The sequence below is a fragment of the Rhinoraja longicauda genome, chromosome 18 (genome assembly GCF_053455715.1).
Source record: "Rhinoraja longicauda isolate Sanriku21f chromosome 18, sRhiLon1.1, whole genome shotgun sequence".
Lineage (NCBI taxonomy): Eukaryota > Metazoa > Chordata > Chondrichthyes > Rajiformes > Arhynchobatidae > Rhinoraja > Rhinoraja longicauda.
This window is the reverse complement of record NC_135970.1, coordinates 20,330,804-20,358,221: the sequence shown is the minus strand read 5'-3', so window position 1 is coordinate 20,358,221 and position 27,418 is coordinate 20,330,804. Positions and strand designations below refer to the sequence as shown.

General features: G+C 48.3%; 1 protein-coding gene across 1 annotated transcript in view; it reads right to left on the bottom strand.

Annotated features, from left to right (window-relative positions):
- Positions 1 to 27,418, bottom strand: part of LOC144602315 (polypeptide N-acetylgalactosaminyltransferase 18-like) — a 47,638-nt gene that overhangs the window by 12,164 nt on the left and 8,056 nt on the right. Inside the window, exons 2-6 of the mRNA XM_078415268.1 lie at positions 12,034 to 12,229; positions 9,700 to 9,866; positions 5,799 to 5,982; positions 2,996 to 3,193; positions 680 to 794 (exon numbers count right to left, since the gene is read on the bottom strand). Coding sequence (XP_078271394.1) covers positions 680 to 794; positions 2,996 to 3,193; positions 5,799 to 5,982; positions 9,700 to 9,866; positions 12,034 to 12,229 — 860 coding nt within the window. The remainder of the gene's footprint in view (positions 1 to 679; positions 795 to 2,995; positions 3,194 to 5,798; positions 5,983 to 9,699; positions 9,867 to 12,033; positions 12,230 to 27,418) is intronic.

Sequence of the window (27,418 nt, the reverse complement as noted above, 5' to 3'; positions counted from 1 at the left end):
AGAGAGAGAGAGAGAGAGAGAGAGAGAGAGAGAGAGAGAGAGAGAGAGAGAGAGAGAGAGAGAGAGAGAGAGAGAGAGAGAGAGAGAGAGAGAGAGAGAGAGAGAGAGAGAGAGAGAGAACAGACAGAGAGAGGGAGAGAGACACAGAGTCAGTCATACAACGTGGAAACAGGCCCATCAGCCCAACATGTACACGCCGACCAACATGCTCCATCTACACGTCCCACTTGCCTGTATTTGACACATATCCCTCTAAACCTATCCTATCCATTTATCTGTCTAAATGTTTTTAAAATGTTGTGATAGAACCTGCCACAACTACCTCCTCCGGCAGCTCATTCCCTGTGCCGACCATCCTTTGTGTAAAAATGTTGCCCCTCAGGATGTCGACCCAAGTTAGTCCGATTTTCCTGCATTTGGCCCATATCCCTCAAGTACCTGTCCAAATGTCTTTTAAACATTGTGATTTTACCCACCTCTCAACTTCCTCCCGTCACTTGTTCCATTTACACACCACCGTCTGTGTGAAAATGTTGCCCCACGGGTCCCTTTTGAATCTTATGTTTCCCGTCACTGGAAAGTTCACTACCCAAACCAAACCCAACCTTCGACATGACTGGAGCAGGAATGGGGCAGGACTGGGAGAAGGTTGGGAGAGGGGGAATGTGTGGACACTTACCCGGATACTCAGCTCCACGTTCTCGCCTCCGTACACCTCCATTCCCTCATCCAGCAACCCAATCTCTTCAAAGAACTGGCGGTCCACCACAAAGCAGCCGATCAAAGAAGGGCTTCTGCAAACCAACAGAGGAAATAGAAAAATACATCAGCAAAGGTTCTTGAGATTCCAGAAGCGATTCTGATATTAGATCAGTTCTGAATCGAGTTAACTCAACCCAGAATATTTTGAGGATGAAACCATCTCCGAACTTCATTTCCCTCATGATTTGTCCATTCCCTCCACAGATGCTGCCTGACTGGCTGAGTTCACCCAGCAGTTTGTGTTTTGCTCACGATTCCAGCATTATATGTTTCCAGTTCTCTGTCTTTAATGGGCGATCTCTAAGGTTTAGACAGCGACCACCAGTTCTCGACTATCCCACAAGAGGAGCACTCAACCATGAGCCTCAGCATCTTCCAGCTAAGTCTTCTCTTGTTGCACTACGTTGTTCTACTCCATGCTACCTTGAGCACTGGTCCACACCTCAAGGATGCCACAAAGCAATTAGGCCCTTCAGCCCATTGAGACGGTGCTGTTCCATTCAGTCCTGCCCATGTTCAATTGAGGCTCAACTATCTGAGCTCCCAGCAATTAAAAAACATTCAGAGGGAGAGCTGACTGCCCAGCTGAAAGGAGATATCAGGGATGATCAACCGGACAATGAGAAGATACACCACCCTCTTTGTGAAAAATTTGCCCCTCAGGTCCTTATTAAATCTTTCCCCTTTCACCTTAGATCTATGTCCTCTGGTTCTTGATTCCCCTACCTTGGAAAAAAAAAGATTTTGTACATTCACCCTATCTAGTCCCCTCATGATTTTATAAGATCACCCCTCAGCCTCCTGCGCTCCAAGGAATAAAACCCTAGCCTGTCCAACCTCTCCCAAAAGCTGAGGACCTTGAGTCCTAGCAACCTCTATGTAAATCTTCTCTGCGCTCTTTCCAGCTTAATGTCATCTTTCCTACAGCAGGGTGACCAAAACTCAGCGTAATACTCCAAGTGCAACCTCCCCAATGTCATGTATAACTGTAACAGAACATTCCAATTTCTATAGTCAATTCCCTGACCGATGAAGGCCAATTGTCAAAATTCTTCACCATCCTATCTGCTTGTGACACCACTTTCAGGACACTGCGTACTTGTACTCCAAGATCCCTCTACATGGATTTCAAGAAAGTATTTGACAAGGTTCTACAGAGACTGGTTCTACAGGTTCTTTAGAGACTGGTCTCTAAAGGTTTTTGTAATAGGACGCAGAGCATGATGGTAGAGAGTTATATTACGATTGTAAGCTTTGACTGGTGGTGTACCACAGGAATTGGTTCTGGGACTCTTACTGTTTGTTAAGGATTTGTATATGAATGCAGGAGGCATGATGTGAAAAAGGTGAGGTGAGGTGAGATGGCCAGATGTGGACACAAGATAAAGTGAATGACCAGGTGTGCTCACAGGGTAAGATGAGATGCCCAGAAGTGGACAGGGGGGAGATGAGATGATCAAACGTGAACAATAGGGAGAGGCGAGATGGCCAGATGTGGATGACAGTGTGAAATGAGGTGGCCAGAGGTGGACACAGGTGAGGTAAGATCGCCAGATGTGGACAACAAGGTGAGGCCAGTCTCCCATATGGATCGCCTTGTGGCACCACGGGAGAAGAATGAGGAGGAGATAAGACTTTTCTTTGCTTTCCATCACAGTGAGGGTGTGCCTGGAGCAATCACTGTGATGGCTGTTTGTGTTAAAAATTGTAATTGTGTGTCTTGTGTTTTTTTATTGTCTACTGCCGGACCCTGACGTGAGAGGACGCTGGCGCTATTTGTTCGCCGCTTGTCCGTCAGGATAGTTCGTTTGTTTGTTTTTATGTCTCGACTGTTTTTGTAAAGCGTCTTTGAGCATTTGGAAAAGCGCTATAAAAAATAAATGTTTATTATTATTATTATTATTACTTGTCAAAGGTCTTCAAGAAGAGGGATTTAGGGGTACAAGTATGCAGTTCCCTGAAATTGGTGTCACAGGTAGATAGGATGGTGAAGAAGGCTTCTGGCAACTAGTCCTCATCAGTCAGCGAATTGGGCACAGTAATTGGGATGTTGTGATACAGTTGTACATGTCATTGGAGAGTCCACACTTGGAGTATTATGTTGAGTTTTGGTCACCCTGCTGTAGAAAAGATGCCATGAAGCTGCTGTGAACACAGGGTGAGGTGAGATGGCCAGCTGTGAGCAGCTGAGCGGCAGTGTCTGAGATGACGGGGGGATTCTCGTGTTGGTTACCTGATTGGGACAGTTGCATTTTCCAAAGCCCACCATTCCCTGGGAGGGTTGAGGTAACGACACCACAGTTCCCAGTCAAACCCTTGGGCTGAAAGAGAATACTCCTGGACCTCAAAGTTGTCGTACTTGATGTTGTCAAAGGATGGAGATATGACGCGCCTTCGATCTTCCTTTATCCGCGACAGGATTGGTTCCGCCCTGGAGAGGAATGGAGAGACATTCAGTGGGTCTGAAGCAGCGGATGCCCAGACTGACTGAGGGCAGCCGCTCACATGAACACACTGCCGCCACAGTGTCACTATAACTGTGTTGTTCTATCTTCTCCCTCGCTTTCTCTTCCCCACTCTTCATCTCACCATCCCATCACCAAAAACACATAGACCCCTTTCTCTCTACGTCCCATTATTTGTCTTTCTCGGTGACAGAGTAGTATCTTGTCCATGCCAACCAAGATGGCATATTGACCCTTCTTCAGATCTGAAGAACGATCTTGACCCGAAACGTCACCCATTCCCTCTCTCCTAGATGCTGCCTGACCTGCTGAGTTACTCCAGCATTTTGTGATACCTTCGATTTGTACCAGCATCTGCTGTTATTTTCCTATACATCTGACCAAATGTCTTTTAAAAGTCATAATTGTATCCACTTCTGTAGCTTTATCTGACAGCTCATTCCCCTGACTAACCTCTGAGTGAGTAAGTTGCCTCCGAGGTCTCCCTTAGATGTCTCCTCTCTCACCTTAAGTCTGTGCCCTCTAGTTTTAGAATCCTCTACCCTGGAAAAAAACTGTTAGTGTCCACATTATGCATGCCCCTCATGATCTTGTACACCTCAATAAGATCACCCCTCAGCCTCCAACGATCCAAAGAAAAATAAAATGGCCTCTTATTTGCCTCTCTATGTCTCTGATTCTCTCTGCCTCCCTCTATCCTCTCTAACATGCATCACACATGTACTCTGACTCCCCTGATGGGTGTGGGTAAATGTTTAGAAACACAGTACACAATACACAATGCACAATGCACAACACATTACAATGGAGTGAATGAAATACTGCAGTCACGCTGCACAATCACAGTTAACAAAGGTAAAAGGTTGTTATCAAAGACATTCCAAAAATTCAGAGGATTATTGAAGCAAAAGAACGTCCAAGGAATTAGTCACACAGAAGAGAAACCAGCCCTTCAGTGCAAGTCGCCCATGCCAATCAAGGTGCCCCATCTTAGCTAGTCCCATTTGCCCGCATTTGGCCCATATCCCTCAAAGTTCTCTCTATCCTTGTACCCATCAAAATGTCTTTTGGATGTTGTTATTTTACATGCCTCAACTACTTCCTCTGGCAGCTCATTTCATATCCCACCACCCTAAGGTGCGGATAAAGTTGCCCCTCAGGGTCCTATTCTGACTTTCCATTCTCATCTTAAGCCTATGCCCTCTTGTTCTTGATTCCGCTATCCTTTATTCCCCTCATGATTTTATACACATCCGTAAGGTCATTCCTCAACCCCCTGCATTCCAAGGAATAAGGTCCCAGTCTTTCCGACCTCTCACTGTAGCTCAGGTTATCGAGTCTTGGCAACAGCCTAGTAAATCCTCTCTGCATTCTTTCCAGCTTAATGTCATCATTCCTGTAGCAGAGTGACCAAAGCGGAACACAATGCTCCAAGCGGAGCCTCACCAGCATGTCGTACAATTGAATTGGTGGAAAGAAGAATAACATATGAGTGTCAAGCACTAAGTAACGCAAACAGATTGTAAAGCTTCTGAAGATACCTGACAGTAAATGTGGGTCTCTCAACGGCAAAGACAGGAAAATTATAAAGCAAGACAAAAATAGCAGGAAAAATAAGTACATGCTTTCTATCACCTGTCATCACACTAGAAGACAGTAAAATCTTCAGGAATGAAAGGGGGGGGTGGGGGGGGGGGGACAGGAACGACACACGATCTGTTCACCGTAAAAAGCATTTAGAAATCACAGACTTAAGGAACTGCTGATACTGGAATCTTGGGCAACAAACAAACCACACCACCAGGGTCAGGAACAGCTACTTTCCTACAACCATCAGTTCTGGAACCAACCTGTACAACCTTAATCCAGCCTCGGCAACACACCTTCAGATCGAGATCTTCACGGGTCTGAAGGATCACGACCCAAAACGTCACCTGTTCCTTTTCTCCAGAGATGCTGCCTGACCAGCTGAGATTTCTGCCTATCTTCGGTGTAAACCACCGTCTGCAGTTCCTTCTAACACACGACAGATCGCCTCTTGCTCTCCCATAGACCTGTATTCTAATTGTGTTTTGCACTTTTTTTTTCGTTTTTGCACCATTTCTTATCACCCTCTTGTCGGGCTGAAGGGCCTGTTTCCACGTTGCATCGCTGAACAAAACAACATAACAGACCCATAACAGATAGGGTGGGACAGTGGCGCAGCGGTAGAGTTGGTGCCTTACAGCGCCGGAGACCCGGGTTCGATCCCAAGTACGGGTGCTGCCTGTACGAAGTTTGTACGTGCTCCCCGTGACCGAGTGGGTTTCCTCCGAGATCTTCGGTTGCCTCCGACACCACAAAGACGTACAGGATTGCAGGTAAATTTGCTTGGTGTAAAATGTAAAATCGTCCCTAATGTGTGTTGGGTAGTGTTAATGTGTGCGGGGGTCGCTAGTCGGTGCGGACTCAGTGGGCTGTTTCCTCGGTGTATCTCTAAACAAAGCTAAACTAAACCTGTAAACACAATACATAGATAATATATAATAAATACAAATTCAATATTGGTGCAGAAGGAGCGATTGATCCTACCATTGATCACTGAACTCGACATGTGCGTCGAACAGGGCAACGACGGGGGCCGAGGCCGCTCGCCAGCCGCTGATCCGGGAGCGGATCAACCCCTCCTGCCTGGCGTGGCGGACCACCTGAATGAAGCCCGGCTGCTGGGCGTTCACCTCCTGCACGTACGCTCCCAGCTCCTGCCGCAGCTCATCTGCAATCAAGGACACGGCTGCCATGAGAAACAGCACCTGCCTCAAAGGGCCATCTTTGACTAGACTTTATCTTGCACTAAACATTATTCACGTTATCCCCTTCATCTTGTATCTGTACACTGTGGATGGCTCGATTGGAATCATGCATTGTCTTTCCACTGCCTGGTTAGCACGCGACAGGGGATGACTTCACCCAGCGAAGAGTGTGAGGAAGGGTCTCGATGCAAAAGTCACCTATCCATGTTCTTCAGTGATGCTGCCTGACCCGCTGAATTACTCCAACACTTTGTGACCTTTTGCGTAAACCAGCATCGGCTGTTCCTGGTTTCTACAAAGAGAGGTGGGGCAAGACAAAGCATGGCGAGTGATAGGTGGATACAAGTGACTGACAGATGGGCAGACAAGGCGAGAGATGCATAGGATGTGAGATAAGGAGTGAAGTGGAGTGAAATATACAGCCAGGCAGAATGATATCAATGAAAGGCGATGGGTGGGGATGGAGGGAGGGAGGGGTGGGGAAGGGGGCAGGATAGTGGTAGAAATGGATGCACGACAGGGCGGAGGGGCACCAGAAAGAGAGGGAGGAAGGGGAGGGTGTTATCTGAAATTGGAGAATTCAGTGGTCATACTGTAGCGTTGTAAGTTACTCAAGCGGAATATGAACTGCTGTTCCTCCAGTTTGCATGTGGCTTCACTGTGGCAGTGGAGGAGGCCCAGGACAGAAAGGTCAATGTGGGAATGGGAAGGGGAGTTAAAGTGGTGAGCGATCGGGGGATCCAGCAGGCGTTGGCGGAACGAGTGCTAGAGATCAGTGGAATAGTCTCCTCGTCCATGCTTTGTCTAGCCGATGTAGAGAAGGCCACATCATGTACACTGAATGTTGCATATGAGTTTAGAGGAGGTGCATGTGAACCTCTGCCTACAAGGGAAAGGCTGCAGGGGTCCATGGATGGACATGAGGGACGAGGTATGTATACGAGCTGAATACAGAGGTGTAGTCAACCATTTTGTTGAGTGGTGTGGGCTGAATCACCTGCAGCTTAACACCAACAAGACTAACGAAATGGTGGTGGACCTTAGGAGGAGAGGAACCTCCCCCTGTCCCCTGCTTCCATCAATGGTGTGGACGTGCAGTTTACCAGGGAGTACAAATACCTTGGAGTGTACCTGGACAGTAAACTGGACTGGTCCAAGAACCCTGAGGCCCTGTACAAGAAGGGACAGAGCCGGCTGTACCTTTTGAGAAGGCTCCGCTCCTTCAACGTCTGCAGTAAGATGCTGCAGATGTTCTATCAATCGGTGGTGGCCACTGCCATCTTCTTCGTTGCCATGTGCTGGGGCAGCAGGGCGAAGGCTGGGGACGCCAATAGGATGAACAAACTCATCAGGAAGGCTGGCTCTGTCCTGGGGGCGGAGTTGGATTCACAGGAGGGGGTCTTGGAGGAGAGAATGCTCCTCAAACTGCAGAGCATCCTGGACAATACAACTCACCCCCTCCATGACACACTAGTCAACCTGAGGAGTACCTTCAGGAACAGACTGGTTCCACCAAGATACAGGACAGAATGCCACAAGAGATCCTTCTTCCCTGTGGCCATCAAACTTTACAACTCCTCCCCCTTCTGTCGTGACGGGGTAGACTGAGACTGACTCCCCTCCATCCCCACCCCCTCTCCACAATCTTTGCACATCCCCCAAGCCTTTCCACTCATCACTTTAATTTCATGTTTCATGTATTTTGTGTTTTTTTATGACAGTTGGCAGATCAATTTCCCTCCTGGGATATATAAAGTTCTATCGTATCGTATCATATAGGGACAGGTGTTACATCTCCTATGGTTGCAGGTTGAAAGCACCTGGGGACAATAGACAATAGGTGCAGGAGGAGGGCATTCAGCCCTTCGAGCCAGGACTGCCATTCAATGTGATCATGGCTGATCATTCTCAATCAGTACCCCGTTCCTGCCTTCTCCCTATACCCCCTGACCCCGCTATCCTTAAGAGCTTTATCTAGCTCTCTCTTGAATGCATTCAGATAATTGGCCTCCACTGCCTTCTGTGGCAGAGAATTCCACAGATTCACAACTCTCTGATTGAAAACGTTTTTCCTCATCTCAGTTCTAAATGGCCTACCCCTTATTCTTAAACTGTGGCCCCTTGTTCTGGACTCCCCCAACATCGGGAACATGTTTCCTGCCTCTAACGTGTCCAACCCCTTAATAATCTTATACGTTTTGATAAGATCTCCTCTCATCCTTCTAAATTCCAGTGAACACAATCCTCCATGGGGAGGGGGTGGTTTGGATGGGAAGGGATCAGTGAAGCAAAGAATTGTGATGGGAGTGGTCTCTATGGATAGCTGAAAGGGACAGGGATGGGAAAATATGACTGGTGTTGGGATCACGTTGAAGGTGTAGTCAAGATAACTGTGGGAGTCAGTGAGTTGATAGCAGACGTCAGTCAATTGTCTGTCCCTGTGATGGAGAAAGGGAGATCAAGAAAGGGGAGAGAAATGTCAGAGATAGTCCAAGTGAATTTGAGGGCAGGGTATCCCCAGGAAGCATCACTACTTGGTTTGGCAGCAGCTCTGCCCAAGACTGCAAGAAGTAGCAGAGAGTTGTGGATGTAGCCCAGTCCATCACAAAGCCCACCCCACCCACCACTCTGTGTGAAAATGGTGCTTATTCGGTTCCCGTTAACTCTTTCCCCTCTCACCTTACTATAGTGCTTAATATAGTGCTCTCACCTTACTATGTCCGATAGTGCTTAATTTCACCTACGCTGGAAAAAGTGTGCATTCACCCTATCTATTCCCTTCAAGATTTTATGCTCCCCACCCTCCTCTAAAATCGCCACTCAGTCTACTGCGCTCCAAGTAAGTACTAGTCTGCCTAACCTTTCCTTATAGCTCAGGCCCTCGAGTCTCAGTAATATTCTCTGCACTCTTTCCAGCTTAATGGCATCTTTCCTGTAGCAGGTTGAACAAAACTGAACACAATCCTCCAAGTGCGGCCTCACCAAGCAAACCAAACCGTTCCATAACGCAGTAGGGGAAACCCGCTGAATGGTCAAGGTACACACAGCACACCACATGCCCACTTGCTCACACGCACATGAACACACATGCATGCATCTTACGCAGAGGTACACAAGCACACACACACAAGTACTCACTCGTGCGTACACACACATCCAAACACACGCACGCACACACACACAAAGTACTCACTCGTGCGTACACACACATCCAAACACACGCACGCACACACACACACACACAAGAACTCACTCATGCGTACACACACGCATCCAAACACACACGCACACAAGTACTCACTCATGCACACACACACAGGTACTCACTCATACACACACACACACATCCAAACACACACACACACACAGGTACACACTCATGCATACACACACATCCAAACACACACGCGCATACACACACAGGCTGTGTTAGGCAGAATGTTCGCAACCTTGTAAAACTGAGTACATTGTAATCGGGCAAATGATGCATTGCTCAGTAATTCCCTCTGGAACATCTTGTGGGAAGACTGTAACAGGGAGTCAGAGGTGAGCAGATGAGTTTGCAGGCAGCAGTACATAGAGGGAAGAGGATTGTCCAACTCTCTGTGCAGGGTACGAGGCTAATCGCAAACAATGTTACAGAGATGCCGCACGCCCCAGAGACGCGCCAACTTGCCCACCATTGTTGCTGTTGTCGTCGATCAGCACAATCTCCTTGAGCAGGTGGGCCGGGGTTTTGGACATCACCGAGTGCACCGAGCGCAGGATGACCGAGGACGCCTCGTTCATGAAGATGAAGACCACGCTGATCTGGGGCAGGTTCGTTGGGTAGCTGAGGTTCCTGCAGCTGCAGTAAGACAAGCACAAACAACAACGTGACTTCACCGCTCGATCCCTGGATGGAGGCTTCAGGGGCCTTGCCTGAAACATCTTCCCTCAGAGCTTTGAGGAGGTTCGTTGAATACTCTATCGAACTTCTACAGGTGCATAGTAAAGAGCACACTGACTGGTTGCATCACGGCCTGGTTTGGTAACTCAAACGCCCAGGAACCAAGGAGATTACAAAGATTGCTAGACACTGCCCGGTCCATCACAGGTAGGGGGCAGCACAGTGGCGCAGTGGTGGAGTTGCTGCCTCACAGCGCCAGAGACCCAGGTTCGATCCCGACTACGGGTGCTGTCTGTACGGAGGTTGTACGTTTTCCCTGTGACTACATGGGTTTTCTCCGGGTGCGCCGGCTTCCTCCCACACTCCAAAAATTGTACAATTGTACGTTAATTTGCACCGGTAAAATTGTAAATTGTCCTAAGTGTCCAGGATAGTGTTAGTGTACTGGGTGATAGTGTTAGTGTACGGGGTGATCATGGTCGGCACGGACTAGGTGGGCTGAGGGGCCTGTTTCCACGCTGTATCTCTAAAGACTATAGTCTAAAGGCACTACAGTCCAAAGAAGGGTCCCAACTTGAAATGTCGTCTGTCCATTCCCTCCACAGATGCTCCCTGAGCCTCTGAGTTCCTCAAGCACGTTTTGTATTCCTCCCCATGTACCGGTTGTTCAAGTGTTGTTACTGTACTCCCTCTGCCACTCCCTCGGGCAGCCCATTCATTCTGGGTCCTCTGTTTAGAGCAGCACACAAACGAAACATGAAACTTTGAGATCAATTCATCATCGCCGGAGAATGGCTTCAGAAACACAAAGGGTGGATTAATGTTTCTGTCGCATCTTTCCCATTGTCAGAGGGCGGCCCCTGTGAAATACTGCTTCTACTTTACAACAAGCATCCTCGCGTTCAACTCCCCTGCATCCCTCCCTGTCTCTGTGCCCCCCTCCAGCCCATTTACCCCTCCCTCTATCTGTACCCCCCCTCCAGCCCATATACCCCTCCCTATCTCTGTATCTCCCTTCAGCCCACACAACCTTTGCCAGCCCCTATACCCCTCTCCATCTCTATAACCCTCTAGGTAACCCACATTGGCCATTATATCCTTCCCTGTCTCTGTAACCCCCCCCCCCCCCTCCAGCTCCTACACCCACCCCTATCTCTATAACCCTCTCTACAACTTCCCTGCACAACTCTCTACAACCCTGCCTACCTCTCAAACCCCCGTTGAACGTGGTTATGAGCATTTCAGCCCTTTCTTTCACACGCTGGGTCCTGCTGCCTTTGTGAATGGGGTGGATGTTTAGTTTAGTTTAGATTAGAGATAGAGCGTGGAAACAGGCCCTTCAGCCCACCGTGTCCGCACCGACCAGCGAACCCCATACACGAAGACTAATCCTACACACTCGGAACAATTTACAATTTTTACCGAAGTCAATTAACCTACAAACCTGTACATGAGCCGTTGTGGAGAAAGTGGTGGAATCTGGTACAATCACTGCATTTAAGTTGAATTGAAACAGGAAGAGCTCAGCAGATCAGGTAACATATGTTGTGTGTTCCAGATCCCAGCATCCACAGGCCCTCCTGCCTTCACATTTTAGAGACATTTAGACACGCACTTAAACAGCCAAGGCATAGAACAAATATGATCCTAATAGGAGCAAATGGGGAGTGATGCAAAATTAATCTCAGGGGTAACTATTTCACTCAGAGAGTAGTCCGAATCTGGAATGAGCTGCCAGAGGAAGCCACAGAAGCGGATGCAATTATAACTTTGGGGAGACATTTGGACAGATATATAGATTGGAAGGGCTGAGAAGGGCAATGGGCCAAATGCAGGTGTGTGGGACTTGCCCATAGTGCCAATTTGATCGGGGCATGGACAGGGGCCCCAAAGGGCTTGTTCCCGTGCGGTACAGCTTTATGATTCTAGTGTAGGTGGCAAAATGAGCAGCATGGACATGGTGGGCTGAAGGGCCTGTTTCCGCGATGTACAACTCAAGACCCTGGACGAGGCCTCTCACAAGTGCATGTCCCAAAGGTCGTTTCCCGGGAGAAAGGGTTTTAGTCAGGGACATTCTCAGCATCCCAGCTCCTCCCCCTCTCCGTCTGCTGCGCTCCCAACCTACCCGTCAGGCCGGAAGTCAGGAATGGGCCTATCGAGAGGGAGCTGGTCGCTGAGGTAACTGTTGTAACCGTAGTACTGGAACTTCTTCCACGCAATCCGCCGCGTGTCGGGGGGGAGGTCGTGCCCCCAGTGCGTGAAGAGCGGGGAGTCCGAGACCATCTCTCCATCCTCGTCATCCTCCTGCCTCTGTGGAGTCTCTGTAGCACAAACAGAGAGAGCACGTCAACAACCAAACGCAGGGTGATGGACTCACATGGGACACTGTAGCCCAGCGACCGCTTCCTCGCACCAAACGGCCCACGATCCCGATTACACAGAACAGAACAGCATAGGAACGGGCCCTTCGGCCCACAATAGAAAGGAGATTGAAGAGAAATTTATTTAGTCAGAGGGTGGTGAATCTATGGAATGCTTTGCCACAGAAGGCTTTGGAGACCAAGTCAGTGGATATTTTTAAGCAGAGATAGATAGATTCTTGCTTAGTACAGTTGTCAGAGGTTATGGGGAGAAGGCAGGAGAATGGGATTAGGAGGGAGAGGTAGAGCAGCCATGATTGAATGGCGGAGTAGTCTTAATGGGCCGAATGGCCTAATTCTACTCCTATTCCTTATGGCCTGATGACAATGTTCACGTCGAACATGACGCCATGTTAACCTAACCTTCTCTGCCTGCACGTGATCCATATCCCACCATTCCCTGCATTCCCATGTGCCTATCTAAAAACCTCTTAAACACCACTATCAAATCTGCCTCCACAACCACCCCTGGCAGTGTGTACCAGGCCTTCACCACCCTCTGTGTTAAATAAACTCACCTTGCATATCTCCTTTAAAATTTGCCTCACCTTAAAGCTGTGCCCTCTAATCTTTGACATTTCCATCCTGGGGAAAGGATCTGACTGTCTGTGCCTCTCATCATTTTATATACTGCTCTCAGCCTCTGACGCTCGAGAGAAGCCAATCCAAGTCTGTCCAACCTCTCTTTGTAATCAATACCCTGTACCCCAGACAGCATTCTGCACCTTCTCCAAAAGCCTCCACATTGGGCCTTACATGGGGCATCCAGAAGTGCTGTTATTTGCTACATCAATCTATTCAGCTACCATCATAGTTTAGGGCACACATGTCTAGGGCCGGCGGGTTTAACCTCATGTGCTACCTGTTCTCGCCATCTTGTTACTACCTCTCTGTCGTCCTCTACTTCACTACCTCTCTCCTAACAGCTTCCCACTCTTTACAATGTTCCAAGCTTTGTCATGTCATAAGGGATAGGAGTATAATTAGGCCATTCAGCCCATCAAGTCTACACAACCACTCAATCGTGATCTATCTCTCCATCCTAACCTGACACCTGGACAAATCAAGAATCTATCTATCTCTGCCTTAAAAATATTCACTGGCTTGGCCTCCACAGCCTTCTGTGGCAAAGAATTCCACAAATTCACCACCCTCTGACTAAAGGAGTTTCTCCTCATCTCCTTCCTAAAAGAACGTCCTTTAATTCTGAGGTTATGACCTCTAGTCCTAGACTCTCCCACTAGGCCTTCATCCCGGGCCTAGTTTCCCAATTTAGCTATGCTGATCTGACTAATACATTTGCAAAGACACAAAATGTTGGAATAACTCAGCAGGTCAGGCAGCGTCTCTGGAGAAAAAGAATACCTGACGTTTCGGGTCTGAAGAAAGGTTCTGACTCGAAACATCACCTATTCCTTTCTCCAGAGGAGCTGCCTAACCTGCTGAGTTACTCCAGCATTTTGTGTCTATCTTCGGTATAACTCAGCATCTGCAGTTCCTTCCTACACGTAGTGTCCTTGTGTGTTTGACTCTGGGTCGAAGCTGCTACTGCAGAGACAAGAGGTTCATTCAGCTGAACTAATCCTGACATAATGTGCTATGTATAGAACAGAAACAGGCTCTTTGGCCCACCTTCTCCATGCCAACCAGGTTGGATTATATTGGGCTGGTGCCATTTGCCTGCATGCGGCAGGTACCCCTCTAAACACATTGGTTCCATAATCTGTCCAAATGACTTTTAAAAGTCGAGATTGTATCTGCTTTTGTAGCTTCCTCTGGCAGCATGTTACAGATTTTTGACCCAATGGCATTTATCAGTCAGGGCATGGAGTACAGATGTTGGAACATAATGTTATAGCTGTGCAAGACATTTGTAAAGCTGCATTTGGTGTATTCTGTTCTGTTTTGGTCAGTCACACAGTGAGGACAGATGTCATTAAGCTGGAGAGAGCGCAGAGAAGATTTACAAGGATGCTGCCAGGACCTGAGAGCCTGAGCTGCAGACAGAGGTTGGGCAGCTCGGACTTTATTCCTTGGAGAGCAGGAGGCTGTAGGGGCAATCTTATAGAGGCGTATAAGATCAGTATGATAGCCACCAATGTGGTACTCAGTCAATGAAACAACAGCAAATATGATCGGAATATCAGTACAGTTCAGAAACAGGCACTCCCTCACACTGCCCCTCCCACAGTGCAGCGCTCCCTCACTGCCCCTCCCACAGTGCGACGCTCCCTCAGTACTGCCCCTCCCACAGTGTGGCGCTCCCTTACTGCCCCTCCCACAGTGCAGTGCTCCCTCACTGCCCCTCCCACAGTGCAGTGCTCCCTCACTGCCCCTCCCACAGTGCAACGCTCCCTCACTGCCCCTCCCACAGTGTGGCGCTCCCTCACACTGCCCCTCCCACAGTGCGACGCTCCCTCAGTACTGCCCCTCCCACAGTGCAACGCTCCCTCACTGCCCCTCCCACAGTGCAGTGCTCCCTCACTGCCCCTCCCACAGTGTGGCGCTCCCTCACTGCCCCTCCCACAGTGCGGCGCTCCCTCACTGCCCCTTGAATTGAGATCACCAGTGGAATTTTGCTTCCAAAGGAAGCCTGTAGATTGGCGGAGTTGCTGAAGCCTTGGAGAGGCTGTGTGGGAGAATGCCTGGAAATTCCCCAGGACAATGCGGAGGCTGAAGGATTTGGGAATGCTCTCCCCCTTTAAGGCTGGTGGACTGCGGAACGGCGAATAGGGATGCAAATTTAAGACAACTCTCAACGGGGCTGGAAGGGAACAATGTCTCTCTGCATGGTCTGATGGTAGAAGCAGATTCAACAGGAGCTCCCTGAGAGAGTGCAGTACCTTGCTGAAAGGAATAAAAAATGCAGGGATGTGGGGGTTGGGACTGATGGATAATCCTTTCAACGCGATGAATCGCTGCCTGCGCATCACTGATTCTCCAAGTCCTCTCTCCGCATCTGACTGCCCACCCCCTGGGTTCCAGACATCTCCTATTGTTGCGAGAAAGATACATAGTTCTGCTCCGTGTTCCCGCCATGCATTATCTCTGGGGAATGTGTTCAAGGAGAAAGAGAGAGATAGAGAGAGAGAGAGAGAGAGAGAGAGAGAGAGAGAGAGAGAGAGAGAGGGGCTCAAGCTGTTCAGATGGCGTGGTTGAGGGTCAGGGCAAGTCTACAAGCGGCTCCCCGATCTTGCCTGCCTCCACTGATGCAAAGGATTACTTGTCGATGCATTGCCACTAGTAACGAGGTGGTGCCCAACACAACACAACAGTTACTAAATAAGTGTAGGAAGGAACTGCAGATGCTGGTTTAAACCGAATACAGACACAAAAAGCTGGGGTAACTCAGTGGGTCAGGTAGCACCCCTGGAGAAAAGGAATAGGTGACGTTTCGGGTCGAGACCCTTCTTCAGACTAAGAGCTGATAAGTTAAGTGTGAAGCCAGTGTAGTTGCCAAACATTTTAACTCCCCTTCCCATTCCCATACTGACCTTTCTGTCCTGGGCCTCCTCCATTGTCAGAGTGAGGCCACATGCAAATTGGAGGAACAGCACCTCATATTTCATTTGGGCAGTTTACAACCCTGCAGTATGAACGTTGATTTCTCTAATTTCAAGTAACCCCTGTTTTCCCTCTCTCCCTCCCCTCCCCTACCGTTACTGTCCTACTAGTTCCACTGTTCGCATCCTTGCTTGCCTTCGTTATCACCTGTTCCCCAGCCAACACTGGGCCATTAAGGGCTCCACCCTTCCTTGGTCATCTTTTACCAGCCCTGACTTGTTCTGGCCTTTTCCCACTTCCAGTTCCCTGGCCTCTGCTTTCAGTCTGAAGAAGGGTTCCGACCCAAAACGTCACCCATCCTTTTTCTCCACAGATGCTGTTGGACTTTGTGTCTATCGGTGGTTTAAGAAGGGCAGATTCTGATTGGAAGAATACTGGCCTCTATTGAAAAGGTAAATAAGGAATCTGAATTAGCTCTATCAGAGGACAACAAATTGTCTGACCCCTGTGACTTAAGTGGAATCTTCAAACTCCACAGACAGGTACATGGATAGTGCAAGAAGGAACTGCAGTTTTAAACCGAATATAGACACAAAAAGCTGGAGTAACTCAGTGGCACAGGCAGCATCTCTGGAGAGAAGGAATGGGTAACGTTTTTGGTCGAGTTACTCCAGCTCTTTGCATCTCTATGACTCGAAGAGCCTGATTAATTATGCTTTATCACTTTCATAATCTGCATTGACCATGTGGGAATTAAAGTCAGAGTCATACAGTCCACAAACAGGCCCTTTTGTGTGCCATGTAAATGCAGTAATTTCCCACTACTAATTTCTTCTGCCTTTTCTATTTGATCAAGATGCTCTGTGATCAGTCTAATACAATACCCTTAAGGCCATCTGGTATTTTAATGAAGGATTTGTGAGCCAGAATGTTGTTTACCTTCATGCTAATTTTTTTTGGTCTGCAATGTTCATTTATTTATGTTTTTACAGTAGCCTGCGAAGTCTTCTGGAGAATTGTTTTCCCCCTTTTCAAGGGAGGTTGGGCAGGCCAGGACTTAAAGCGGGGAGAGAAGAAATTGCACATCTCCTGAGGCAAGATCAGAGTTTTCAAAGACTTGGAATTTACAAGATGGCGCCGGAACATGGCGACCCTCGGCGTGTTGTTCCACACGAGGGTCTATTGTACTCACGCACGGTATGATTTGACTGGATAGCATTTCACTGTACCTCTGTATGCGTGACAATAAATAAACCATTCAACCACTGACGTTGCCTTTGGGCTGACGCGCTGGGAATGTCAGGAGCTGCAATGAACAGTTTGTCGGAAATGATCGGGAGTTGGACCAAAAATTGAGGTACCAAGAAATCCACCAAGACTCCCAACTACTCCTTTAACACACTCCCCTTTCCTTCACTCTCTCCCCCACTCCCTCTCTTTCCCTCACCCTCGACCCCTGCTCCCTTGCTCCCTCTCCTCGCTCCCTCACCCCTGCTCCTTGATTACTGTCCATGCAAAAAACTGTTAACAACTAAAAGACTTTTAAACGATATTTGGACAGATATACAGATAGGAATGGTTGAGAGGAATATGGGCCAAATGCAGGCAAATGGGACTAACACAGTATGCTAACTTGGTCAGTATGGATAAGGGCCAAAGGGCCTCTTTTTGTGCTAAGACTAATTTTCCCACACATCTCCTTTAAACCTTCCCTCCCTTATTTTAACATTTCCAGCAATCTTTTGTTGCCATTTAATGGTCGGTGAGTGGCATATTGAAAACTCTTGCATGTAAACTGAAGGAAAGCCTCTTTCTTCACTCCCTAAACATGACAGGCAATGCTTCTGGGTCAGGAACTGCAGGATTGTAATTGCTCCAGAGGAGGTCAGACCAGCTGTGCTGCACTGCTGTCCCTGGGCTTTATTGTTCTGCTGCAAGACGTGGAGAGAAAGCTCACAGCCTGCCGATGAAAGAGCTTCCTGAACCAGGGCTGATGAAACATTGACCATTTTATCTCCAGTCTGTCGCTCGCCCAGTCTCTCCCGGGTGCACCAGGGCAATGAGAGGCACGAAATGCTGCAGGAATGGGGTGATTACGCTGGATGGGGTTCTGGAAAGATCGATGAGGAGTGGAAGGCGTAAGTTGCAAGGAGAGATCGGAGAGGCTGGATTTGTTTTCTCTTGAGTGAAGAAAGCTTATAGGTGATGATACAAGGGCCAGAGGTAGGGTAGTAGCTGAGGGTTGGATCAAGAAGCACATGGGAAACATGGCAGGCACACTTCACGAGTCAAGAGTGTTTTATTGCCATATGTCCCAAAACGGAACAATGAGATTCTTACTTGCAGCAGCACATACATGTAAACATAGGGGCAGCACGGTGGTGCAGCAGTAGAGTTGTTGCCTTACAGCACCAGACACCCGGCTTCAATCCTGACTACAGGTGCTGTCTGCACGCAGTTCGGATGTTTTCCTCGTGACTGCATGCGCTTTCCCCGTGCTCTGGTTTCCTCCCACACTGCAAAGATGGACAGGTTTGGCTTTGATAAAAATATGTTGTAAATTGTCCCTGGTGTGTAGGATACGTATATATATGTTTGTGTGTGTGTGTGTGTGTGTACATACTGTGTGTGTACAGTATTCTTACTTGCTGCAGCTTAACAGGCTCTTAAATGCGATGACACACAGGTAAATATATAATAATTAATACAATAAATTAATAACAGTAATACTAAGTAACTGCAATAGTGCAAAACCAGAATCCGTAAATCAACCAGAAACACTGAGCATTGAAGTGTCTGATTTCCAGTACAATACAAAAAAAGCAGATGCTGGAATCTGGAGCAAGGAACAGACTGCTGGAGGAACTCAGCGGGTCAGGCATAACTTTGGAAGTAAATGAGCGAGGTCCAGAAGGGTCCTGACACAAAATGTAATTTGCCCATTCCCTCCACAGATGCTGCCTGACCCGCTGCGTACCTCCAGCACTTTGTGTCTTTGCATAACCTTGTAAATGGTGGGTTGAGCTGAGTGGAAGATCAACAGTCGAGGTGAACACTTGCGTCAGTGAGCTGACTTTTGGCACTGGTTCAGCTTGGTGTTGAGTTGCTCCGGTCTTTCCCAGCCTCTGTGTTCTGTGAGATTCTCGGGGGTGGTGGGAAGTGGTGGGGGTGTGACTATTTCTGGCTGGACGTCAGAAGCAACAGACTCTTCACAACCAGGCCGCTTGCTCATTCACACAGAGAGGGATAGATGTTTCTGAGAATCTCCAGTCCCCAGGGTCAGTTCTGTAGAGGAATCCTGTCTGTGGACCTGCCCCCTCTCCGTCCACCCTCACTAACTCACTTGTCCCAGCCAGGGGAGTGGGCCTTAAAAACTCCTCACCCCCTCCCTGAACCTCATGAACCTGATAACTCAAATTTAGTTTATTGTCATGTGAAAAGATTTAGTTGCATGCTAACCAGTCAGCAGAAAGACCATACATGAGTACAATTGAGCCATCCAGAGTGCACGGATAAATGATAAAGAGATTAAAGTGAATAATGTTTAGTGCAAGATAAAGTCCAGTAAATCCGACCAAAGATAGTCCAAGGGTCTCCAATGAGATAGATAGTAGCACAGTTCTGCTTTCTAGTTTGTGTAGGAGAGAACTGCAGATGCTGGTTTAAATCGAAGGTAGACACAAAATGCTGGAGTAACTCAGCGGGTCGGGCAGCATCTCCGGAGAGAAGGAATGGGTGATGTTTCGGATCGAGACCCTTCTTCAAACTCTCTAGTTGTTGGCAATGACTCACTCCATACTCCTCGGGTCCATCCAGTGCGGCAACTCTGGGTGAATGCATCTCTCCAGAGCTGGGACTAGGTAACCGCACAGATGCCAGCCCAGGGCCATTCGGCCCGTCAACTCTGTGATGCTGTTCCTCCCCCGGCAAGCCGCTCCCACCTCTCCGTGCTTAGCCGATCGGCATCTCCCTTTCTCAACCAGTCGTCTTTAATGTACTAAATCCTCCCGCCGATCTTGACAAATACCTGACATTGAGGCAAGTAGCTGATAGGGTGCTTGTGTGGCTGTGCCAGTACCCAGGAGTTTTCAACCCAGCACAGGGCCACAGTCGTGCAACACTGATGTAGCTGGAGAGTCAGAGCAGGGAGGCAGTGACGCACCGGGGCTTTGGACATGAATCCAACAGCTTGAAGGTCAATTTTGCAGACGAGTAACTGATAGTGAATGAGTCTTCACTGGAGTTACAGTGTATCACCCCACACTCTGCCAACACTCCACAGTACCCTCCCCCGCACTCCCCTCCCCTCCGCACCCCTCACCTGCTATCCTCTCCTCTACACTCTTCCCCTCCCCTGAGCTCCCATCTTCCCTGCTTTCCCCCCCCTCCCCGCACCCCCTCTCCACGCTCTCCCCTCCCCCGCCCTGCCCCCTTGCACTACTCCCTCCCCCGCCCTTACACACCCTGCACTCCACTCCCCATTTACCCCCCAAAACCCCTCACCTCCAACTCCCCTCCCTCCACTCCCCCTACACTCCCCTCCGCACCGCACTCTCCCCCGCATGCCCCTCCCGTGCTCTCCTTTCCTCCCCTTCCCCCCAACATTCCCCTCCCCCACCTCCATTCTCCCCTCCCTCAACCTGCATTCCCCTCCCCCACCATGAACGCACCACTCACTGAGCCTCACAATTTATTAAATTGGGCTCAGGTTCTGTGGGCAATGACAAGAGTCCAGTTCAAAGCACAGCGAGTCGAATTGCTCCCAGCCCCGAGCTCTGCTTCCTTTTTCTCTCCCTCTCTACCTATAAATACACATACGCACATATATATATATATAGAAAATATCTCTCTATCTATCTCTATCTCTCTATCTCCACCTATCTCACTCTCCCCCTCTGAAACCGGTGCAGGTTTGAGAGAAGCAGTGCAAAAGATGGAAAATTGTTGTCACATCACACGCTGGTCCTTCAATTCCTCAAATTCAAGCCTTCAGCTAAAACATCAGAACTCCGTCAATGAGGTACATATTTCACTGAGAGTGGCATTGCAGGTAGACACAAGGAACTGCAGATGCTAGTTTACACAAAAATACACAAAGTGCTGGAGTAACTCAACGGGACGGGCAGCATCTCTGGAGAAAATGAATAGGTGATGTTTCGTGTCAGGACCATTGTGGGTAGATAGAGTGGTGAAGGCGGCTTTTGGCATGCAGGGTGGGTTTCTGGAACAGTTGAGGCAGGTGAACAACAGCATTTAAAGATGTTTAGACAGTACATGGATATGAAAGGTTTAGGGGGATATGGGGAAAACGTGGGTATGTGGGACCAGCTTAAATGGGGCACCTTGGTCGGCATGGATGAGTTGGACTTTGGTGTTTGGTTTCTGCATCACACCCGAGAAGCATGATCCACAACCAATGAATACTCCGCCGAAAGGAAACACAATTGGCGACAAATTCATCCCCTTTTAACAGGGCTACATAATGACAATGACACCTTCTTCTCTGATCCAAGTTTTTGCGTTGACTTAACTTCATGAATTTCAGAAGCAAGACACACAAGAGAAGTCAGATGCTGGAATCTTGAGTTAAAAGACAAAGTGCTGGAAGAACCCAACGGATCAGGCAGGATCTGTGGAGGGAAATTATATTTCGGGTTGGGACCTATCTTCAGACTGATGGAATAGGGGGGTGAAAATTAGTAGAATGTGGTGAGGGGAAGGGATGGGACAAAGGATGAGTGGCACGGTGGCGCAGTGGTAGAGTTGCTGCCTTACAGCGCCAGAGAACTGGGTTCGATCCTGACTGTGACTGTACGGAGTTGGTATGTTCTCCTTGTGACCGCATGGATTTTCTCCGGGATCTGTGGTTTCCTTCACTCCAAATACGTACAGATTTACAGGTTAATTGGCTTGGTATTATTGTAAATTGTCCCTATTGTGTGCAGGGGTCGCTGGTCGGCACGGACTCGGTAGGCCGAAGGGCCTGTTTCCACACCGTATTTCTCATCTAAAAAGAGCTGGCAAGTGATAGATGGATCCAGGTGAGGAGGGGTGATTGGTGGATGAGTCAGGTGAGGGATAAAACGGTGGAGAGAGTAACTGGGGCTGGGAGTGATAAGTGGCGAAGACAAAAGAGTGCAGATGGTGGAACCTGATCAGAGAGAAAAGCAGGGGAGTGCAATGTAGATTCAGAGGGAGGGACGGTGGGTGGAAGGGAACCTAGGGGAAGGGGGAGGGGGGTTACAAAGGGCAGACCCAGAGTAGGGAGCGGTGGGAGATGAGTGTATAGAGGAAATGTATGGTATGAGTAGGGAAACCTACGATGAGTTTTTGTTGGCACTGGGCCTCTACTCACTGGAGTTTAGAAGAATGAGGAGGACCTCATTGAAACATACAGAACAGTGAAAAACCTGGATAGAGTGGATGCGGTGTGGATGTTTCCACTAGTAGGAGAGTCTCGGACTAGAAGTCATAGCCTCAGAATTAAAGGATGTTCTTTTCGGAAGGAGGTGAGGAGAAATTTATTTCGTCAGAGGGTGGTGAATCTGTGGAATTCTTTGCCACAGAAGGCTGTGGAGGCCAAGTCAGTGGATATTTTTAAGGCAGAGATAGATCGATTCTTGATTAGTACGGGTGTCAGAGGTTATGGGGAGAAAGCAGGAGAATGGGGTTAGGAGGGAGAGATAGATCAGTCATGATTGAATGGCGGAGTAGACTTGATTTGCCGAATGGCCTAATTCTACTCCTATCACTTATGACCTTAAGTGGAGAAGGGAAAAGTAACTGGGTGACAAGGGCAGGGGGAGTGGAACGAAGGGTGTGTGTGAGGAGGGAAGGGAGCTGGATCGATGGAAAGGGTGTGGTGGGAGTGGACCTGAAATTGGAGAATTCATACTGTTGGGTTGTAAGCTTGCCCAAGTGGAGTGTGGTGCTGTTCTTCCAGTTTGTGTGCAGCCTCGGTTTGGCAGTGGAGGAGGTCAAGAATGGACAAGTCAGTACGGGAATGGGGAGGGGAGATAGTATGGCCAGCAACTGGGAGTTCCAGCTTCAGAAGCTCAGTCGGTTTGGTAGCGCCGACCAGCACCGAACATGTAGCCACGTTTGTCCAGATGTGGAGCTTGCGACTCCAGATGTGAAGGCAATTACTCCAGATGGACACTAACCAGACGCCTTACTTCAAAAGCAACAAGTGCAGGAACTCATTAAGGACAGGCAGGTTAACATAAAACCATGCAGTACTTTACCTGTGCTTGCAGCAATCATTTGCATCATTATAAGCACAGTTTGTGTGTTTTCTACATCTGAATGAACTCTAGTCGTTCAATTTAACAGAATGTGATCCCTGCGTGGTCTTGATTCCACAGAAATGAACTTTAACAGCAACTATAACTGTGAGTGGATGTGTGCCTCAGGATTCGGTGTTAGGCCCGTTACTGTTTGTCATCTTATCTACATCAATGATTTGGATGAGAACGTACATGGCAAGATTAGCAAGTTTGCTGATGATACAAAAGTGGGTGGTTTTCAAATCGTGAAGATGGTTGGGAAAAATTGCAGCAGGATCTTGATCGATTGGCCAGATGGGCTAAGGAATGGTTGATGGAATTTAATACAGAGAATTGTGAGGTGTTGCATTTTGGGAAGTCTAACAAGGGCAGGATCTACACAGTAGATGGTCGGCCTCTGGGGAGCTTTGTAGAGCAGAGGGATCTAGAAGTGCAAGTGCATGGTTCCTCGAAGGTGGAGTTGCAGGTAAATAGGGTGGTCAAAAAGTCACATTGGTCTTCATCAGTCAGAGTATTGAGTATATAAGTTGGGAGGTCATAAGTATAGACATTGCATAAGCAGTTGTATAAGACGTTGGTGAGGCCACATTGAGAGTATTGTGTTCAGTTCAGGGTACCATTCTATAGGAAAAATGTTATTAAGCTGGAAAGGGCACAGAAAAGATTTACGAGGGTGTTGCCAGGAGTAGGCTCGGACTATTCCTTGGAGCGCACAAGGATGAGGAGTGATCTAATAGAGGTGTATAAAATCATCAGAGAAATGGATCAGGTAGATGCACAGAGTCTCTTGCCTAGTATAGGTCAATCAAGGACCAGAGGACATAGGTTTAAGGTGATGGGGAAAAGATTTATCAGGAATCTGAGGGGTAGCTTTTTCACACAAAGGGTGGTAGGTGAATGGAACAAGCTGAGAGAGGGGGTAGTTGAGGCTGGAACTATCCCAACATTTAAGAAACAGGCAGGTACATGGATAGGACAGGTTTGGAACTATATGGGCCATACGCGGGCAGGTGGGACTAGTGCAGCTGGAGCATGATGGCCGGTGTGGGCAAGTTGGGCCAAAGGGCCTGTTTCAACGCTCCATCACTCTCTATAACTCTAACAACCTTTCACTTCCCAATCCAAGAGACTTTCATTCATCTCGCCGGCCAACAAGGAATCAGCAGGTGTGTGTCAGTATTTACAGGGGATCCCGAGGGTTGTGTTTGCATTTACAGGGGGTCTCGGGGAGTATATCAGCGTTTACTGAGGGTCGCTGGGGGTGTGGCAGTGTTCACAGGGGTTCACTGGGAGCGTGTGAGTATTTACAGGGGGGTCCCGAGGATTGTGTTCGTATTCACACGGGGTCCTGGGGAGGTGTGTCATTATTCATTAGTCATCATGGGTCTATGAGAGTGTCGGTATTTGGAGTGGGTCCCTGGGAGTGTGCCAGTATTTACAGGGAATCCTGGGGAGTGTGTTCATATTTACACAAGTACCTGGGAGTGTGCCGGTATTTACAAAGGGTTCCCAGAACTGTGTCAGTATTTACAGTGGTCCCTGGGAGAGTGTTAACATTTACAGGGTCCTGGCATTTTCAGGAGGTGAGATGATTAGGAGCATTCACACCGACATTAGCTTTTTACAGACATGTCTTGCAATACTATTAATGACCATTACTGTCGCTGGTGTTGAGATTGCAGCAACTAAAAATTTCTAGAAATACCACTTTTAGAAGAAAAAAAAGCATTGGAATTGAATTTACAGCATCAGGATTATGGCAGTATTTACAAGGGGTCCCGTGGAGTGTGTCTGTACGAACATGGGTCCTGGGGAGTGTGTCAGTATTTACAGGCGATGCCCAGTTATGTATTAACAGATGCATTAATGTATATCTCTGCACCAACTGCTGCATCATTGTGCATCTCTCTGCACGAACAGCTGCATCACTGTGCCTCGCTGCACTAACAGCTGCATCACTGCACATCACTGCACTAACTGCTGCATTGCTGTGCACCTCTCCGCACTAACAGCTGCAACACTGTGCATCACTGCACTGACTGCTGCAACACTGCATCACTGCACTAACTGCTGCAACACTGTATCACTGCACTAACTGCCACATTGCAGCGCACTTCTCCGCACTAACAGCTGCAACACTGTGCATCACTGCACTAACTGCTGCATCACTGCACTAACTGCCGCATTGCTGTGGACCTCTCCGCACTAACAGCTGCATCACTGTGCCTCGCTGCACTAACAGCTGCAACACTGTGCATCACTGCACTAACTGCCACGTCACTGCACATCACTGCACTAACTGCTGCAACACTGTGCATCACTGCACTAACTGCTGCATTGCTGTGCACCTCTCTGCACTAACTGCCACATCACTGCACTACCACATCTGATCGAAAGTCCAACTTTCCTGTCGTGCACCACCCAGAAGTAAAATAAGCCTGCTGCCCTGGTGGTTTATGTACGCACAAATTTTGTGGCCATACATGAACAAGCAGATCATACACCAGTAAATGACAATAAATGACCAGTAAAACAGTCTGCAGAAGGGTCTCGACCCGAAACTTCACCCATTCCTTCTCGCCAGAGATGCTGCCTGTCCCGCTGAGTTACTCCAGCATTTTGTGTCTACCAGTAAATGACACGTGGCCACATATTTCTACGTGCACAGTCATGCTCACACACATACTCCAGCATTGCCAGTACATCATGCATACAGGGAGTGTGTGAGTTTGCAGCCTCTGTTCCAATATCTAAAGGGGCTGCTCCTTGCCTTCTGGCTGCACTTCACACCCACGATCCTCATCTTTGGACACCCTGTGTGTAGGGGAGAGGGTAGAGCAGAGGATGTCCTGGTTGGGTTGTTCCTTGGTCTGGCCAAGCTGGCCATCCGCGAGTCACGGCGCCAGGTGGAAGAGAGCTCCGCCCGAGCTGGCTGCCTGCCCCTTGTCTGGGGTTACATCTGCGGACGGGTGGTTTTAGAGAGGGAATACGTGCTGCCCAGGGGCGGGTTCTTGGAACGCTGGGCACTGTGGGGGGTGGAATGTATCCTTAACAAGGATATAGTTATCTAATGTGTAGGAAGGAACTGCAGATGCTGGTTTAAATCGAAGATGGACACAAAAAGCTGGAGTAACTCAGCGGGACAGGCAGCATCTCTGAAGAGATGGAAGGTCTCAACCCCAAACGTCACCCATTCCTTCTCTCCAGAGATGCTGCCTGTCCCGCTGAGTTACTCCAACTTTTTGTGTCTATCTGTAATTATCTAATATTCCGTTTTTCAGAATATTTGCTTTACTCTGAATGATGGTGTTGTGTTTGTTTGTATTTTTTTGTATTGTACATATTATTGTAAATAATTGATTACATTTATTTTTGGAAAATAAAACCATGTAAAGCTAAGCTAGGCTGCGAGCGTTTGCTAGTCGACAGTCTGATGCACGGCTCCGGTTCCTCAGCGGCCCAGGATGACAGCAGGAACCCTGCAGCAGCACTAACGTGGGGTAATCAGGGCCACATTCCAGAGGCTCAGCCTGCTCCCTGTGTATCCCCGCACAACCTGGCAGAGAGCTGGCTCGCATTCCTCGCCGATACATTGAAAAGAAGGAGCATCAGAGCTTTTAATCCTCTAATGAATGAGAAGAGCAGGCTGTGTGAACATGTCGAGGCACACCAGACCTCAGAGCAGTTGGTCGACATTTTGTTTTGCAATTCTGAATGAAAGAACCAGAGGTAAAATATCTTTAGGGAAATGAAGGGACATAATAGTCATAACGTCACGGAGCACGGAAACAGGCCCTTCGGCCCAACTTGTCCATGCCGACCAAGGTGTCCTGTCTCGGCTTGTCCTATTTACCTGCATTTGGCCCATTTCCCTCTAAACCTTTCCTCCCCATGTACCCTTCCAAATGCCTAATGATAGGTGAGGCCATTACTGAATATGACATTATTTAATGTTTAGGACCTGCAAATGTATTAAGAGTTTTGCATGGATATTGTTTTGTAAGTATTTTGCATTCTGAGTAAAGTTTATTTTTGAATTACTGTATAAAAAATATTTTAAATGTCGTTATTGCACCTGCCTCAATTACCTCGTCTAGCTGCTCGTTCCTTACACCCACCACCATCTGAGTGAAAAGCTTCCTCCTCGGGTTCCTATTAAATCTTTTCCCTCTCACCTTAAACCTATGCCTCGTAGTTCTTGATTCTCCTCTCCAGGGAAAAAGACTCTGTGCATTCACTCTGTCTCTCACCATCATGATTTTATACACCTCTGTAACATCTCCCCATAGTTTCCTGAGCT